This window comes from Cibotium barometz, chromosome 25 (genome assembly GCF_041138505.1).
Source record: "Cibotium barometz isolate CiBa-2024 chromosome 25, ASM4113850v1, whole genome shotgun sequence".
Lineage (NCBI taxonomy): Eukaryota > Viridiplantae > Streptophyta > Polypodiopsida > Cyatheales > Cibotiaceae > Cibotium > Cibotium barometz.
In genome coordinates this window covers 44,517,737-44,534,297 of record NC_141070.1, presented here as the reverse complement: position 1 = coordinate 44,534,297, position 16,561 = coordinate 44,517,737, and the positions used below count along the sequence as shown (strand labels likewise).

At 45.4% G+C, this 16,561-nt stretch overlaps 1 protein-coding gene across 1 annotated transcript in view; it reads left to right on the top strand.

Moving 5' to 3' along the window:
* The window catches only part of LOC147624605 (protease Do-like 1, chloroplastic), a 72,753-nt gene extending 64,214 nt beyond the window's left edge, over positions 1-8,539 (top strand). The window contains exons 6-8 of the mRNA XM_086819622.1: positions 7,713-7,865; positions 7,974-8,108; positions 8,196-8,539. Of these exons, the coding sequence (XP_086675748.1) occupies positions 7,713-7,865; positions 7,974-8,108; positions 8,196-8,264 (357 nt within the window). The 3' untranslated portion in view covers positions 8,265-8,539. The remainder of the gene's footprint in view (positions 1-7,712; positions 7,866-7,973; positions 8,109-8,195) is intronic.
* The last annotated feature ends 8,022 nt before the right edge of the window (positions 8,540-16,561 follow it).

The window sequence follows — 16,561 nt, the reverse complement described above, 5'->3', positions numbered from 1 at the left end:
AAGTCATGGGTGAAGTAGAAAGTTGTATGCGATGCCTGTGTGGGCTGTGGGTGCTGGTGTGGAGCTCGCCAGTGACAGTAAGAGGTACGTGTGATCCGCACCAATAGGACAAGGGGGGGATGGTGAAAGATGTCACTGCCTGTGTGGTCTCCATAGGCCGATGTCCCATAGGCCGCCTGGCGCTAATCGGTGGCCTTGCCATCGATCGATGATGACACGGCCATCGGGATAGAATGCTCTCTTGCTCTCTTTCCGGGCTTGTAGGACTCTCGGCATGCATGTTTTCGTGTGTTCTATCTGCATCCTTGTAAGGTCGTCATCCAAATAGATGGGATCTCCCTGTAATCCTCGTAGAATCACCCTCTTCCTCATGAAGGTGACCCTCTCCGTCTCTCCTGCAAACTGTAGGATGAGGGCTCGCTTGCGTGTTGAGTCTTTTCCGGCTCTCCATGCTTTGGTGAAGGGGAGAGGGTCCTCTTCCCTGTAGCGGAGCTTCGTGCTGCATAGAAGCTTTCCATCTTTCTTGGGAGTGGAGTCAAGTGTCTCGGCTATACGTGTGACTCGAATGTTGAGGCGGCGGGCCTGCCTCATCTTCTCCTCCCCAATGGTGCTGTTCTTCCCTTTGAGTCTCCTCCCTCACTTCGAGTCTCCTCCCTCACTTCTTTACGGATGTTCTTCTTCACCACTTCAACGCATCCTGACTGCTTGGCTTCGAGTTTTCCCTCCATGTCCTCTGTGATCTCCTTGGAGATCTCTTCTTTGATGGCCGTGAGCGTGTTGTCATTGATCTCCCCTTCTTGCTTCTCGGTGTTCTTGACGGCTACCAGTTCCACTTTCAATGCACTCACCTCCTCCTTGAGTGCCGTGTTCTCTTGTTCAAGGTCCGTGACCCGTGCTTCGAGGGCCATGATGTGCCGGTGTAATTTGTTCTCCACCTCATTGAGGTTGGAATCGGATGTCTTCTTGTTCTCCTTGATTAGTGCCTTCATTGCCGTCTCGAGGGCCTCGAGCTTCTCTTGGAGACTCGGAGCCATTCCTCGAGATTACTCTACAGCGCTTCCCACAGGCAGGGAGAAGAGAGAGAGAGAAATGAAATGTTATATTAACGTCTTCAAAAGGCCATAATGACCTATGAGACCAAAAGTTACATCATGGTGGATCTGATACAATGTCTGGATAAAAAAACCCAGAAAATGAAAAATGAAAAATAAAGATGATACTACTGGCACCTAGAAAATGAAACTGGAACTGGAAGGTAAACAGAAACCCTTATAGGGTGTGAAAATAGTGAGGGGGGGTACACTATGGAGGTGCCTCCATCTCATAATATGTGCCGCATCGGACACTGGCGGATCTCCTCAATATCCTCTGTGGTCAGCACCCTGACTGGGTGTCCCGCGTGCCTCGCAAGAATAATCCGAATCCGCCGCTGCAACCTCCGTCTATGCTGGGATGCCCTCCTCCATAGTCGCTTCCCACACACAGAGAGAGAGAGAGAGAGAGAGAGAGAGAGAGAGAGAGAGAGAGAGAGAGAGAGAGAGAGAGAGAGAGAGAGGAGGGAGGGAGGGAGGGAGGGAGGGAGGGAGGGAGGGGGGGGGGGGGGAGGGGGGGAGGGGGGAGGGGGGGGAGGGGGGGGGGGGCAGTGCGTGTAGGTGGGTGCAAAGCGGGGAGGTGCGGCAGTGTGCGAGTAGCGAGGTGCAAATGCCAGCAGCGCGAGGCGCGAGCAAGGGTGCGAACAGGTTCACGCCATTAGGGAGGCAAAGGGACTAGTGCACAGGCGGGCAGGCGGGCGGGCGGGGAGACGGGCAATGCGTGCAGGTGGGTGCGGTAGCGTGGGTGGGATAAGGGAGGCGAAGGGACTAGCGCACAGGCGGGCGGGCGGACAGGGAGACGGGCAGTGCGTGCAAGCGGGGAGATGCGGCAGCGTGCGAGCAGCGAGGTGCAAACGCCAGCGGTGCGAGGCACGAGCAAGGGTGTGAACAGGTTCACGCCATTATGGAGGCGAAGGGACTAGCGCGCACGCGGGCGGGCTGATAGGGAGACGGGCAGTGCGTGTAGGTGGGTGCAAAGCGGGGAGGTGCGGCAGCGTGGGTGGGATAAGGGAGGCGAAGGGACTAGCGCACAGGCGGGCGGGCGGATAGGGAGACGAGCAATGTGTGCAGGTGGGTGCAAAGCAGGGAGGTGCGGCAGTGTGCGAGCAACGAGGTGCAAACGCCAGCGGTGCAAGGCGCGAGCAAGGGTGCGAACATGTTCACGCTATTAGGGAGGCGAAGGGACTAGCACACAGGCGGGCGGGCGGACAGGGAGACGGGCAGTGCGTGCAGGTGGGTGCAAAGCGGGGAGGTGCCGCATCGTGGGTGGGATAAGGGAGGCGAAGGGACTAGCGCAAGGCGGGCGGGCAGACAGGGAGACGGGCAGTGTGTGCAAAGCGGGGAGCTGCGGCAACGTGCAAGCAGCGAGGTGCAAACGCCAGCGGCGCGAGGCGTGTGCAAGGGTGCGAATAGGTTCACGCCATTAGGGAGACGAAGGGACTAGCGCACAGGCGGGCGGGCGGACAGGGAGATGGACATTGCGTGCAGGTGGGTGCAAAGCGGGGAGGTGCGGCAGTGTGGGTGGGATAAGGGAGGGGAAGGGACTAGTGCACAGGTGGGCGGGCGGACAGGGAGACAGGCAGTGCGTGCAGGTGGGTGCAAAGCGGGGAGGTGCGGCAGCGTGCGAGCAGCGAGGTGCAAACGCCAGCGACGTGAGGCGCGAGCAAAAGGGTGTGAACAGGTGCCCGCCATTAGGGAGGTGAAGGGACTAGCGCACAAGCGGGCGGGCAGGGAGACAGGCAGTGCGTGCAGGTGGCTGCAAAGCGGGGAGGTGCGGCAGTGTGCGAGCAGCGAGGTGCAAATGCCAGCGGCGCGAGGCGCGAGCAAGGGTGCGAATAGGTTCACGCCATTAGGGAGGCGAAGGGACTAGCGTGCGAGCGGCGGGCGGACAGAGAGACGGGCAGTGCGTGCAGGTGGGTGCAAAGCGGAGAGGTGCGGCAGCGTGCGAGCAGCGAGGTGCAAACGCCAGCGTGAGAGAGAGAGAGAGAGAGACCACCAGCGCGCAACGCAAGCAGGGAGGAGGGCTTGCGCAACGTCACGCCATGGAGAGAGAGAGATATTAAGCGTCTACTAAAGACCCAATGGGCCTATGAGACCAAAGTGATACAATAATGTCCATGGCATATCTCATCATGGAATGGAAAATAAAACAGAAAGAAAACATAAACATAGCTATCTCACTGGGATGAGACAAAACTGTCCATGGAAACTCATCATGGAATACTAAGAACATAGAAACATGAGAGAAAAAGAAAGAAGGAAAGAAAGATATATTAAGCGTCTACTAAAAAACCCAATGGATGGGCCTATGAGACCAAAGTGATACAATAATGTCCATGGCATATCTCATCATGGAATGGAAAATAAAACTGAAAGAAAACATGAACATAGCTATCTCACTGGGGTGATACAAAACTGTCCATGGAAACTCATCATGGAATACTAAGAACATAGAAACATGAGAGTAGCATCAGCTTCGAGTAGATGGTATACCGCTCTCCAAATATCAAGCATGGGGCTAATGAGTATGGTTAAGAGGTCTCCCTCAGCTGTGTCACGTGGAAAGGTAGCTTGATGGCGGTGGAGCATGTCTTGGATCTGGAGCTGGTGAGGTGATCGTGGCCAACGGGGGGGCCGGGGGCGTCGGGCACGTTGGAGTGCGGAGGCTCTGTCCCGAGGTAACTTCTCTCGGACGAGGTAGGTCCGGAGCAGCTCGTGGAGGGTCCACAAGATCCACTATATCGGTGTTCTCCACCTCTTGGGTCCAGAAGAAGCTGGTGATGGTTGGCTGGTGAGGGAGGGGGCGGGGTGGCTGGGGCTGAAGCTCTCTCAAAGTGTCCCTATGTCTGCTGAGCTCAAGTAGGAAGAGGATTAGGCAACGCTGGTCCTAGAAGTCAATGAACCTGCAGAGTGGACCAAATCCCTCACGAAATAGACAGCGAAACCTCCTGCGGATCTCATAGTATACTGGGCAGCGGCATATGTAATGCTCCTCCGCCTCAACCTCTGTGTGGCATAATCGGCAGATCCTCTCCTCTCTGGGTCTCCTTATGAAAACGACAAAGACAAGGTACACCCGATTGGGTCCCATATACCCTCTGAAGGGCACCCGCAGATTTACAGCCAAGGTTACCTACAGAAATCAGTCTCTTTCTCATCATTCAATAAAGCAAATATACCACCTGTTTTTATTCAGCCTTAACCAAGCACTGGCTGCCTTGCTGCATCTGCCTGGGTGCTGGCCCTCCATGGGCTAGCCGACTGGCTGCCCAGGCCTAGAAGCCGACAGCCTGCCCTTGCCCCCTAGACGCTGGCCTACTAGGCCTATGCCCTATAAGGGCTGGCCACTACATGCCATGGGGCTTGTGGGCCACAACCATGGCCCACGGGCTGCCCCACATGGGCCAAGTGTATGGCAACATGGGTAAACCCATGGCCCCTACACTCTATGCAACTCTACATGCATCTACATGCTTCCTAGGTGCCTTGCATCTGGCTACAAGCCTATCAATGCTCGGAACACCTGGCACCATTCTAGAGGGTGACTCATAGTATGGACTGGCACTGCTTCATGTGCGGGACTTGCACACCTGACCAAGACCATGTATGGGACTTGTACACCTGATCCTGGACGCTTAGAGTGGAAGCTTGGCTGACTCGTCCCGAACTGGGGCTCACAAGGGACTAGTTACCACTCCAGGTCCTGCACCTGCTATATAGATATTTCCCCGTGGCATCCGAGTGTAGAATACATTTCAGCATTTTGGATTGGACATCAAAGAAAGGGTGTCACTTCAAACTCACTTAAACACAATGAAAAGTGTCATGCAACAACTTGCATGTGTTGGACCAGTGGATGACAAGGATGCAATAGCGATTCTTCTCAAGAACATGACCTTGGAAGCATTTAGCCCATTGTTGGCTAACTTCAGAAATCTACCCGATTGGACGTGTGTGGCATTGAAGCAGCCTTGATTGATGAGGAGAAAAGACTCAAAGTCAAAGCGGGTGGACCTTCATCACATTATGAGGGGAAAGAATTCTTCACCAAAGGACCAAGAGCCAGAGGATAGTGTAACTTTTGTGGTAAACTAGGCCACATGGAGAAAGATTGTTGGAACAAGACGAAGACTCAAGCCAACACTCAAGCATAGTAGTCGAGACATTTCAAAAAATGTATTTCAAGAATGTTTCATACCTCTGGAAAATATTTCATACCAGGGGGGATATTGGCCCCAAAAATCATATATATGGAGCTTCACATTTGTTGCTCTAAAAAGTATCTCATAGAGGCTATAAAACATGCTTAAATCATGATTCAAATATCATACAAATTTACAATGATACATGCAAGTTGAGCTATCAATAGTGAACACATTAAGATGATAGATCCTATATTGTAATTTGTATTATTGCTCAAAACTGAGAAACAATATAAAAGAGCAAAGACTCCACTTAAAGTGCTGAGTGCTCACTACTCAAAGAAAAACCAAAAATAGTGGCATCTTGAATCCTGATACATGATACATGATACATCATGTCAATATGACAATGACATCATGAGTGAGCCTCTAGGTCCTATAGGCAAAAAGCTGCTTTTTGCTATCGGAGCAGAGCTACTAATACCCACAAACTCTACTTGGCTATGTGCATCTGACTTTGAGCCAATCCCGTTCTCTTGGATGCATCACCTGTATCCTTGCTAGCATCAACATTACAACCTTGTATACCCAACCACAGTTTTTTCCTTTCTTGTAGGGCAACTTTGATTTCTGTAGGCACCAATTGGCAAGGACCAATGCCCTCTCCCTTCAAACTTGAGAAATGGGCCTTAACGCAGGCTATGTTACCACCTGGAAAAACCTTGCAAAAATTACATTTCCACTATGAAGTGCTAGAACTGCCGTATTTTCCCATAGGAATGATGTCGTTTCAAATGGCATCCTTGGTGTGAGGCATTGTGACAAACACAAGGCAAGATTGGGACCCTAGCAAGAAAAATCCCCAATTTGGTTTTTTGGGCAAAATCAAACAAAGTCAGCCCAAATCGATTAAACCAACGTGAGAGATGGTAGGCACACGAGCCGAGAAGAGCGGGAGGGGCTGATTTGGTGACAATTTGTGGACATGCAGGTTGCTAGTGTTGAGAATCCCAGGTGGCCGAGGACGTTTTTTGAAGAGGACGTTTTTTGAGAGGATGTTTATGTTTTAGAAAAAACGTAAGGTCTTTGGTCGATTTGTTAAAAACACCCTTTTTCAACTGGATAAGGCTTGACCAGGTATGAAACTCGTTTCATATGTATGAAACGTTTCGTAAGTTTCATATGGTATGAAACGTGTTTGGTAACTATTATGCACTGAAGCAAACATAATGATCAGAGAATGAAGAGCTTCCCAAGGAGGCCAATCATCGGAACTTTTTGTCTAATTGATGGAAGAGGGCACCTCTCCCACGTTGTGTTTAAATCCACTCATTGAATTCCTATCCTTTTGTAAAACATTAAGCCCTAAGCCAACATTGTAGCCTATTAGACACGCGTGATAGACCACTCTAGCAAATGACGAAGAGTGTAGATCCAGTATACGTATGGTGGTAGTGTTCATGATTTGATCGGGAGTGTTGAATATATTTAGTGATGTTGGGTGAATGTTAGGAGCAACGGGGAGTGTTATGTGACCTCCAAATGATGTATGAGTTGTATTAGGAATAGACTAAGATTCAAAGGCTCAAAGGAAGCCCAAATGTGAAGGTTTATGTGGAATGTCCAGCCCAAATGGAGACCAGAAGAAGGTGCCTAGAAGAAGGTGAGAAATGGTCCAAGTGGGTGCTCACTTCAAGGGAGGTGGTCCTCAAATCTAGGCAGGATTAGGGGATGGCTTAATCAAACTTAGAGTCATAATTAGTGGCCAATGGAGATGTACTCAAGCCGATATAAAGGCCCTCTATCTAATGGAATATCATATGAGCTTTTTGCTAAATCTCTTGCCTTGTCATTATGCTCTAGTTTTGTTATTAGTCTTAATCTCTTTCTTGCATTCTTATTATGTCAAAATGTTGATGCTAACCCATTTCTACACACCCTAATATGAAATTTAACTTCTTATGTACCCACATGAGCTCATGATGCACTTGTACTCATATGGCTTTCATTGCGTAGGTAGCTAGTTTTTTTTTTCCCTTTCAGTTCTCCTTGACTGAGTACTCTCATGGATTCGTTATACCTGTAGACCCACTGGGTCTTTTGAAAACGTTAGATTACTTTTGTTCTTTCTTTCTCCCACCATCCACCGCATGTACACATGCTCAGGCCCTTACTCTTATAAACCCACCTTTCTGTATCCTGACTTGCTTTTTTACAAGTTGACCCCAAGCATTGCTCCTCAAAACTAAACGAGGGTCCAGCTCTTCCCATTTGGTCGTAGGAGACTCGGTGACTCACAGAAAAGTTTATCTGTAGCAAAAATGTTGAGAAGCAGACTGAGACAAGGAGCGTAATGCAACTGTATAAATTGTGGTCTCTAGCTAGTCAGGCTACATGTTTTTTTTGTTCATGATTCTTTCGTAGTAGTGCATTAATCTTTCATCTTTTTAGATTGAGCAAACTAGTTTTCTTTTTGCAGGTCAGTGGCATTGTTGACCAAATCATTAAGTACGGAAAAGTGACGCGGCCTGTGTTAGGAATCTCATTCGCCCCAGAACAGTCTGTTGAACAACTTGGGGTCAGTGGAGTGCTTGTGCTTGATGCTCCACCGGGTGGGCCAGCTGGAAAAGCGGTAAAAGTTTTGATTTCATTTGCTGTTATCTAAGCAGTTTATGAAACAATGCCAGGACATATTCTCTTGACTTCTAATGTCAGGGCCGTCTCTCTTTGTTGTGCTCAGGGGTTAAGACCTACCTCTAGGGATGAGTATGGGCGCCTTGTGTTGGGTGATATCATCACTTCCTTGAACGGACAGAAAGTCAGCAATGGAAGTGATCTGTACAAGATCTTGGATCGTTGTAATGTAGGAGACAAGGTAAAATTGTGTTTAGAAACAAGTTTTAGGTCTAATTACTTAACTCTACATACAACTTCATTTTAAATGGGATCTTTGTTTCCACAGGTTACTGTTGAGGTGCTACGAGGCGATAAGAAAGTTGAAGTCCCAGTTACTCTTGAAGCGAGAGACTGATGTGACTCATGTATGTACTATGTTGGAGATAATCAAGGATAGTCTTACCTTTGTGGGTGTGTACCTGTAATTTCAATGCCTGTATTATGGTACGGGCCTGAGAGCAAACATTTTAGTAGTACAAAAAGGCCCCAAGGCTTATCTGAGTGGAAATTCTTTCAAGAAAGTCGAAGGTTCATTATTTAAGTGCGGTCAACATTGCACCCCTTTATTTACATAAGGTGTCCCTAGATGTAGCCCATTTACAGATGCATTGATGCTCCATGTCTACTATAGCATCAGTCTTGGTTTCTGTCTTTCAGGAAAGCCTATCAATACAGAAGCCAGGCTGGTTATCAAACTTTCAGGAGACATATGCAATACAGTACAAGAGAAGATTAAGGTGCAAGTTTAGGGTCACATGGCAATATGCTATCATACAAGAGGCTAGAGCACGTGATAACATAAAGAGATGCCAATGGTAGTACGGCATAGGGTAGGCATAAGAACTACATTTGCAGTAGTGAACTGGACATGAGTACAAGTGGGGCCGACTCCTCTTATAAAAAACGTTGTGTTCCTCTTCAGATAGCTTGCACCGCACACCTTGCCCTCAATGGTCAGTTGACTAGTGGCCCTAGACTAGAGACACAGGTCCTCGTTCACATGGATCTACAGACCATGCCTGCATTTGGCATCAGTCGGCTCTTCACACAAGCTGGATGGACACTAATTTTATGCAGTTCCCAGATTGCAAGGGAATCGTGGGCTAGTTATTTAGAGCAAGATGTGAACCCCCCCCTCTCTTTTGGGTGTTAGTAGGGTTACTTGTCTCTGGACTAGATACACTTGCTCACATCATTGCTTGTATCACATGATGGATAAGAATGTGTCTTGCTGATTAAAAAAAAATGACATGAATAGATGTTTATTGGATACATGCCTTGATTAGTAACAACAAAAATCTTTGATCAGATTTACTTTATGACATTAGTTACATGGTAAGTTGACCAAAATAGTTGAGCATGATCACTAATGGTGGTTCACGTGATCTATTATTTGAGACGTTGATTGGTTGACATACTACATGAACAGCATGAATGCAAAGCTCTTGCCAATGACATTAGTTATACATGATAAGTTTATGACCTGATGGAAAGTAATTAGGCTTTGCCCTTCAACAAGGAGGCCAACTACACTGAATGTAAGTGAATCCTTCTTTCATAGAAAACAAGGAGGTTTAACTTGAGTTGGGGTAACGACTCCTAGTTTTCGCTTCAACAAGCTGCACAAAGAAGGGATAATTAGATTAACTACTTGCTTTTTTCACAATCACTTGATGCTTTTTGTGCGTGTGTGTGCGTGTGTGTGTGTGTGTGTGTGTATAGTAACAAGGGTTTATGGGTGGTCATCATCATTTACATGGATGAACCTCATTATCTTAAGAGGTCTTGTATACCAGATCTTAAGAGGGCACTGGACAGCCTATCACTTAGTTTCTGGAGCTTGGGGAACCATTGGAAGGAGTGGTGTAAGAAGGCACCCAAAATATTATTATCACCCAAGATCGACATTTCCTGTTTTGCATTGGGATTTGCTTGCATCTCTTGGTTAATGAAGAAGAAGATTTATCAAAAGCTCAGTGCCAGGTGTATGCATGCATGTTGGAAAATGTTTTAGTTCACGCAGATTCTTGAGGACATGGGAGTTAAGTTGAGCTGATCATGTTGAATTTGCAAAAGGAGCTTATTATGTCCAGGGAAGCTGAACTTGTCTAGAATTTCAAGAGTCTAGAATTTCAAGAGGAACATGAGCCGAGTGTTGCTCTACGTGGCTAGAAAACAATGCTCCACATTTCTTGGGCCTTAGCTAGTGCACGTGTTTTAACACACACAATGTTTATTTGCACATTGATAAATATGTATCTCTAATTCAAATACACATTCATAAACTTCTATTCGTAAAAAGTGGAGGGTTTTTTGAGAAGTTTTAATAGACATGGTATTAGCTTCTTGGCCTCAATATTTTTACGTGATTTGTTGCATTGCCATTTTTTGAAATACGTATTAGTGGTTTTAAAAAAAACCAAGCTAGCTTACTTGCTACATGTTGTTTGGTCAAGACCCAACACTTCCTGGTTCTAGACCACTTAGTTGGCATCATCTAGCTAGACTATCCATTGTGCCCAATACCATACATGGGTAAAACATGCCCATCACTAGTCTTGCATGAATTAGGGACATTTTGGAGTCGGGAAGGCCTTTGGATAGGTTAGTATAGATGAGCTAGAGCACAATCTGGAAGGCCTCCGGATCGGAGTCCGGAGAGCCTACTACTATTTTGAGTGCAAGGAAGACTTAGTTACATGAATTTTAGTACTCAATTGCATGTCCTTAAGAGTGCATGTGTGTAAGCTCATAGCATTAAAGAGCATAATCCAAGATATATATGGTGACACTCTGGATGCCCACATAGATAGACTTCAGTATAGAGACGATATGATTGGATTCAATAAAGACACAATCCATTGCTTACAAGGCTCATCTTCTTAACAAATTGGCAACATGCCACCACTCAGCACAATACTTTCTTCTCTCTATCTTGAACCAAGGTGCTCATCCAGGTACCATCCGTTGTAAAAGAAGGCTACAATGAGATATCACAAGCTCATGATGAGTTTGTACAGATGAAGCCACTATTCATCTGTTTGTGGTGAACTATAGGATGTTCACCAACCAACATCTAGCAGATACTTAATATACACTAAGTAAGCAATTGAACCCTTCCTTTTACTTTGAGACTTTAGAAAAAAGCTATGATCTTTTCAAGATTTACACCTTTGTTATGATGCTTTGAAGGTTTGAACTTTGCACATAGATTGTCTAATTGAAATGTTTATGTTGTAGATTTCATGTTGGTGCAATCACTTGGTGGGAAGATTATGGTGCTGAAGCACTAGAGCTTCAATTGATTGCCATTCATATTTTGAGCTAGGTGTGCTCATCATCTGCTTTGGGGCGTTTATGGAGTACATTTGGCCACATACACTTCAAAAGAGGAATCGGCTTGGGACACAAAAAGAAAATGACCTTGTCTTTGTTAATGCAAACTTGCATTTGCTTAACAAGGATGAAGCATGAATACACATAAGATAACTACATTGGCTTCCACAAATTAGAAGTGGATAGTGGTTCCATGCTTGGTAATGGAAGAAAATGAGGATGCACAGATGCAGGAAGAGGAGCCAGTGGAAGCACATGGCAGAGGATGAGCTTGAGGATATAAGTCTCACGACGATAAATAGGTTTTGCTAAATTAGAATCTAGATTCTAGAGAGTAGTTCTTTTCATGTTTGGCACTTGTTCAAACTTCAAAGCTCACATTTGATTTTAAACTTATTGTAATGGTTGGTTGTTGACTCTTTGAGTGATGAGTCTTGACTCTTGACTCTTCAGGCGTAGACAAGTAGTGGATGGCACTCCCCGGCAACGGCACCAAAATGTTAAGGAAACCCTACCCTAACCGCCGTGTTGTGAATTTACCTTATGGATTCGAGAAAATTTTTCTACATCTATTCCAAGTTTGGAAGAACTTAGGTCCAGTCCCATCATTTCTTGCTTGGGTCAATCGGTGCATTGACACTGCCAAATGCAAATTCTATCTTCGTTTTTGTATGTACCCACGCTCATATTCTTTTCAGTGTCTGTTGATTAGGACGTGTTTTGAGACTGGCCTTCTCAGCTCGCCTCTTGTGCTCGTTTTCTATCTCCTTGGCTTGCGAAAAATTGAGTTGTGTCCTAAACATGGCTAGCAACCATCTGGTAGCAAAAGCATGTGGCTCTGTGTATTTCATAGCAATGGCATCATAGCAGATTCCTTATCCCTTCTCCTATCACCAGTGCTCTAGGTCCACCCATATGGAGGCCTTCCGGTGTCTTCTAGCTGGGGGCGGTGCCTTGTCGATTATCTTATATCCATCTTTGCGAGCATAACTCGTTGGTGAGTGGCAATGGCGTTGTCACCCCCTACATGGGGCTTCTGCCTCCTCACCGAGTAATGACATAAGACCCAATTGGTCTTGCTTTGGTCGCTTCCTGCTTTTGGGCCTGGGGGATTGCCTATTCTACATACTCTTTCATAAACCTATTTATATCCACCGAGTCTGTCAGTTGAGGGCATCCACCATGCATTGCATGGGTGGCTATATGCTGCAGGTATTAGCATGCTTGTCCTAGCAAGGCTTTTTCCCTCTTGATATCTTGTGTTGATGCACTCCAAACATCAGCCAGCTCTTTCCTAATCTTGATGACTTCCTAGGCTGGAGCAATTTAACGAACCTTTCTTAATTTTGCAAGCATTTGCCTCTTTTTTGCCTGCAGTGCTTCCTTGGCTCCTTGCTCTCGCCTAGGCAAGTTGTGGAAGTTTCCAATCATCTTGCCCTTGGTTGCCATGTTTTCACAATGTGTTTTCTTGATTGTCCAAAAGGCTTAATTTTCTTTGTCAGCTGTGTTTGGGCAATTCTTAGTGCCATATCCAGTTCTTCCTTTGTCATTTTTGAGTCATTCCACATCTTTCTTGGAGTTGTGCATGCCTATAGCTCCTCCTTCAACACTTATATCTTTTTTCTATCCTTCTATTGCTCTTTGAACTCATGTACCATGCTTTCTAGCTCTTCAATGTGGGCTCTAAGTGAAGTTTTTTCACTTGTCTTGTCTTCAAGTCGCTTGGTGGTGCCAACACATGCTCCCTTAATGCATGGGCAGGGATTGTATCCATGGCAATGCTGGTCCACATTGGTTCACAATACCAACTCTTTTCCTTTCCCTTCCCTTTTTGACTCTATGATTGCCTTCTTGCCTTTGGCCTTCAGGTTCTGGAACTTGGTTTTCCAGAATTCCACCTCCCTCTGTAGTTTGTTGTCTTGCTCCGGCGTGGGTGCGTATATAACAGCTTTGAGTTTCTCCAGGTTTCCCTCCCACACACTGCTTGGGGTTCTTCAATTGCATGCTCTTCTCACTCCTCCATCCCAACTGTGTCCAAATCCTACACCTCTGCAGGGGTCTTGGCTTCATAAACTACAAGCTTGGCCTCTGTCGAGATTAGCTCGATCTTGTCTTTTTATCTTCCCTTGCTTGGATTGAGATCACCTCCAAGTGCTCCTGCAACATGATGTGTGCCTTCTATTGCTGGGATGTTGGTGGTTTTGGCAATGGATTTATGTAGCCCTTCCTTGATCAATCTTGTTTTCTATTCTTGCACCAATTGCTTGATAGTCTTGTGGGGATCCCTCATGGTTTCTCCTTCCATTGTTGTGGCACCTAAGGCAAGGAGGTTTTGCACTGTATGGAATGTGGTGGACATCTTCAGCCTTTGGTTCTGCTCCACTTTCAGCTTCTTGTTTGGCTAGTTGCTTGATTTCTTGTCTCCAAAATTAAACTTGATTTTTTGGGACAACTTAGAGCTGGCCTGTTTGATGTCTGTTCTGGAGTTGTCTTGGGTGTGGCAGGGGGGTTATACCCACAGACTAAGTGGGCTCTGGCTTGGACATGCTTTGCTTTCGCCCCCGCTTCTCACCACTCGTCTCTCCCTTGTCCTATTGCTATTTGTTCACTTTGATTCTTAGAACTTTCAAATTCTCCTTTTTTTTTTCTCTGTGAGATGCTCTGCCACCTCCTATTCCTTTGCTTTCTCCTACTTTTTGGGACTGTTGTTCCTTGGAAGAGAGCGATATACTTTGCTACCTCTTGTTTCCTTGCTTCCTCCTACTTGTCTAGGACTACTCTTCTTTGGAAAAGAGCCTTGCGATAGCCTCCAATCTTTGTTTTGTGAGCTTCCTTATCTTATCTTTTAGATTATTATACAAGGACACCTTGGATCCTCCCTCTACTGATAGCCTCCATTCTTTGTTTTGTGAGCTTCCTTATCTTATCTTTTAGATTATTATACAAGGACACCTTGGATCCTCATTCTACTGATTTCACTAACCCATAGTTTTTCCATAAGGTTTTGTTTATAAGATTTATCATTTCCACCACAAACTTCATCTATTAATGTCTGTCCTCATCTGGTTTCCTTGTAATCTTATACTCCTTGGATCTTTCCTCTAACAGCCCAAGCTGTTGGACCGAGGTCCTCCTCATTTGCTAGCTTGATCATAATCTCTCCCTTTGCAGGGAACTTGAATACCTTTGCTACACATGCTGGAGAGAACATTACCTTCTTGTTGGATGGTAGCTTTCTAATGTTTGATTTATGTAACTTGGCCAGCTGCCTTTCTGCATGTAGATTAAGATGCAGTTCTCCCCATGACAGCTCAACAAACTCCTTGAGAGCCAACTCTCTATAGCCATTCTATACGCTTTTCTACTTCTTTAGAGTCAACAGAGCTCAAGTGTTCAAACTCCACCATCTTGTTAGGAGGATTGATGGGGTTGGTTGATGATAGAGAGTAGGGTTACTGAGAGACGATTGTAGAGAACGTTAGTGCTTATTAAAAGGATCAAGGTTACAATGAAGGGCATAGGGCAATCTACCCAACTCAAGAAGGGGCCACACCACAGTTAACTGAGACGACTGTTGGCTTTGGGTGCGTTTGTCAATGAGCTAGCTGTGCACCACCGATATCCTCATGATTGAGCACGATTTAGCTTGATTGAACATGATCTTCAACTTGATTGATTAAGCACAATATTCAACTTTTGGAGGATTTTTGTGGAAAAGACACAAAAGAATATAAATCATGAGGGGTTAGTGGTGCAAATTTATTAATGTGACCTCCACCCTCTTTTCTCAATGCATGTTATTTATGGCCATTTCCTTGGGCATTATTAGCATCACAAAAATATAACAACTCGCTCTTCCTCTTCCATGACCACCTCTATCATAAGCACATCACTCAAGATCTGGCATGTGTCTTTCTGGTTTACTACCAATCTTTTTTCCTCCTTCATCTTCCACATTTGGTTTCCTAAGATGATGCTCTTCTGGGAAAAGTCCATGGTATGGATTGAGCTTATACACAGTGGATGACTTCGACAGTCTTTTGCCATCCAGATTTTCTAATCCGTGTCCCTGTACCTAGCTTCGTGAAGATTTTGTATAGTCTTGCCCATCTCATTTTATGATTTCTTGGGGGTTGTTCCATCTTGGAATTGAATAGCAGCACCACATCTCCTCCCTTAAATATTTTGAGCTTTGAGTTTCTGTCCACCTGAAGCTTCCTTTTCTATTGAACCACTTCAAGTGTCCATGCACTGAACAAACTCCTTTCATCTAGCTTCAAGAGATTTCTGTCCTATGCTTCTCACATTCTTCTGGTTTCATCCTTCAAGATATGCTTTATCGTATGCTTCTCACATTCTTTTGGTTTCATGCTTTGTGCTGCTATACAACTATCATGAGACTTGGCACTAGGAATTCTATGGACACTACCGTTTTCAACCCATACACCATAGTAAAGTGTGTCAGCCTTCTTGTCGTGTTCTAAGTTGTTCTGAATTCCCATACTGTAAAATATAGCTTTGTGTCCCAATCTATCCGGTTCTCATTTGCAGGCTTAACAAGAATTCCCTTCAGGATGATCTGGTTTATGGACGGTGCTTAATCATTGGCCTGTGGATAGTACATTGTTAACTTCTTGTGTATCACCAAGTGCTACTCTATCTACTTCTTGATGACCTCATTCAAGAAGTGAGTCCCTAGTCCACTTACAAGTTCAATTAGACATCTGAATCTGGTCATAATCACTTCATATACGAAAGCTGAGAGTTTGCATCGATTAAAGAAAAGCCAGTACAATAAGAAAACAATAAGAAAAAATAGCCTTCATGCTATCAAAATCTCCTACCCAATTTGAATCACAAAATCCAATCAAGGGATTATCAATTTATAGGTGATGCCATATCCAATGGGACCTTTGATGTACTTTAACACTAACATCCCTACCTTTCAATGGTTCTCTCGAAACTAATTTGAGAACCTGCTAAGGACACCAACTACAAAGCTAATGTTAGGCCGTGTATTGCACATAAAGATCAAACGCCCCACTAACCTTCATGTATGCTCCTTCATATCCACAAGTAGAGAAGCATCTTCTGCAAAACGATTTGCATCAACTTCCATGGGGGGAATCATTGGCTTATAGATAGTCATACCAAATACCTTCAAAATTTCTCCTGCATACTTTTGATGAGAAATGAAGATTCCATTTGACTCTTGTCAGAACTCAATCCCAAATAGAAATGTATAAGCCCAAGCTCAGTCATATCAAACTCTGAACTCATCTCCTATGCTTTCTGGATCTTCTCTTCTCATGATTC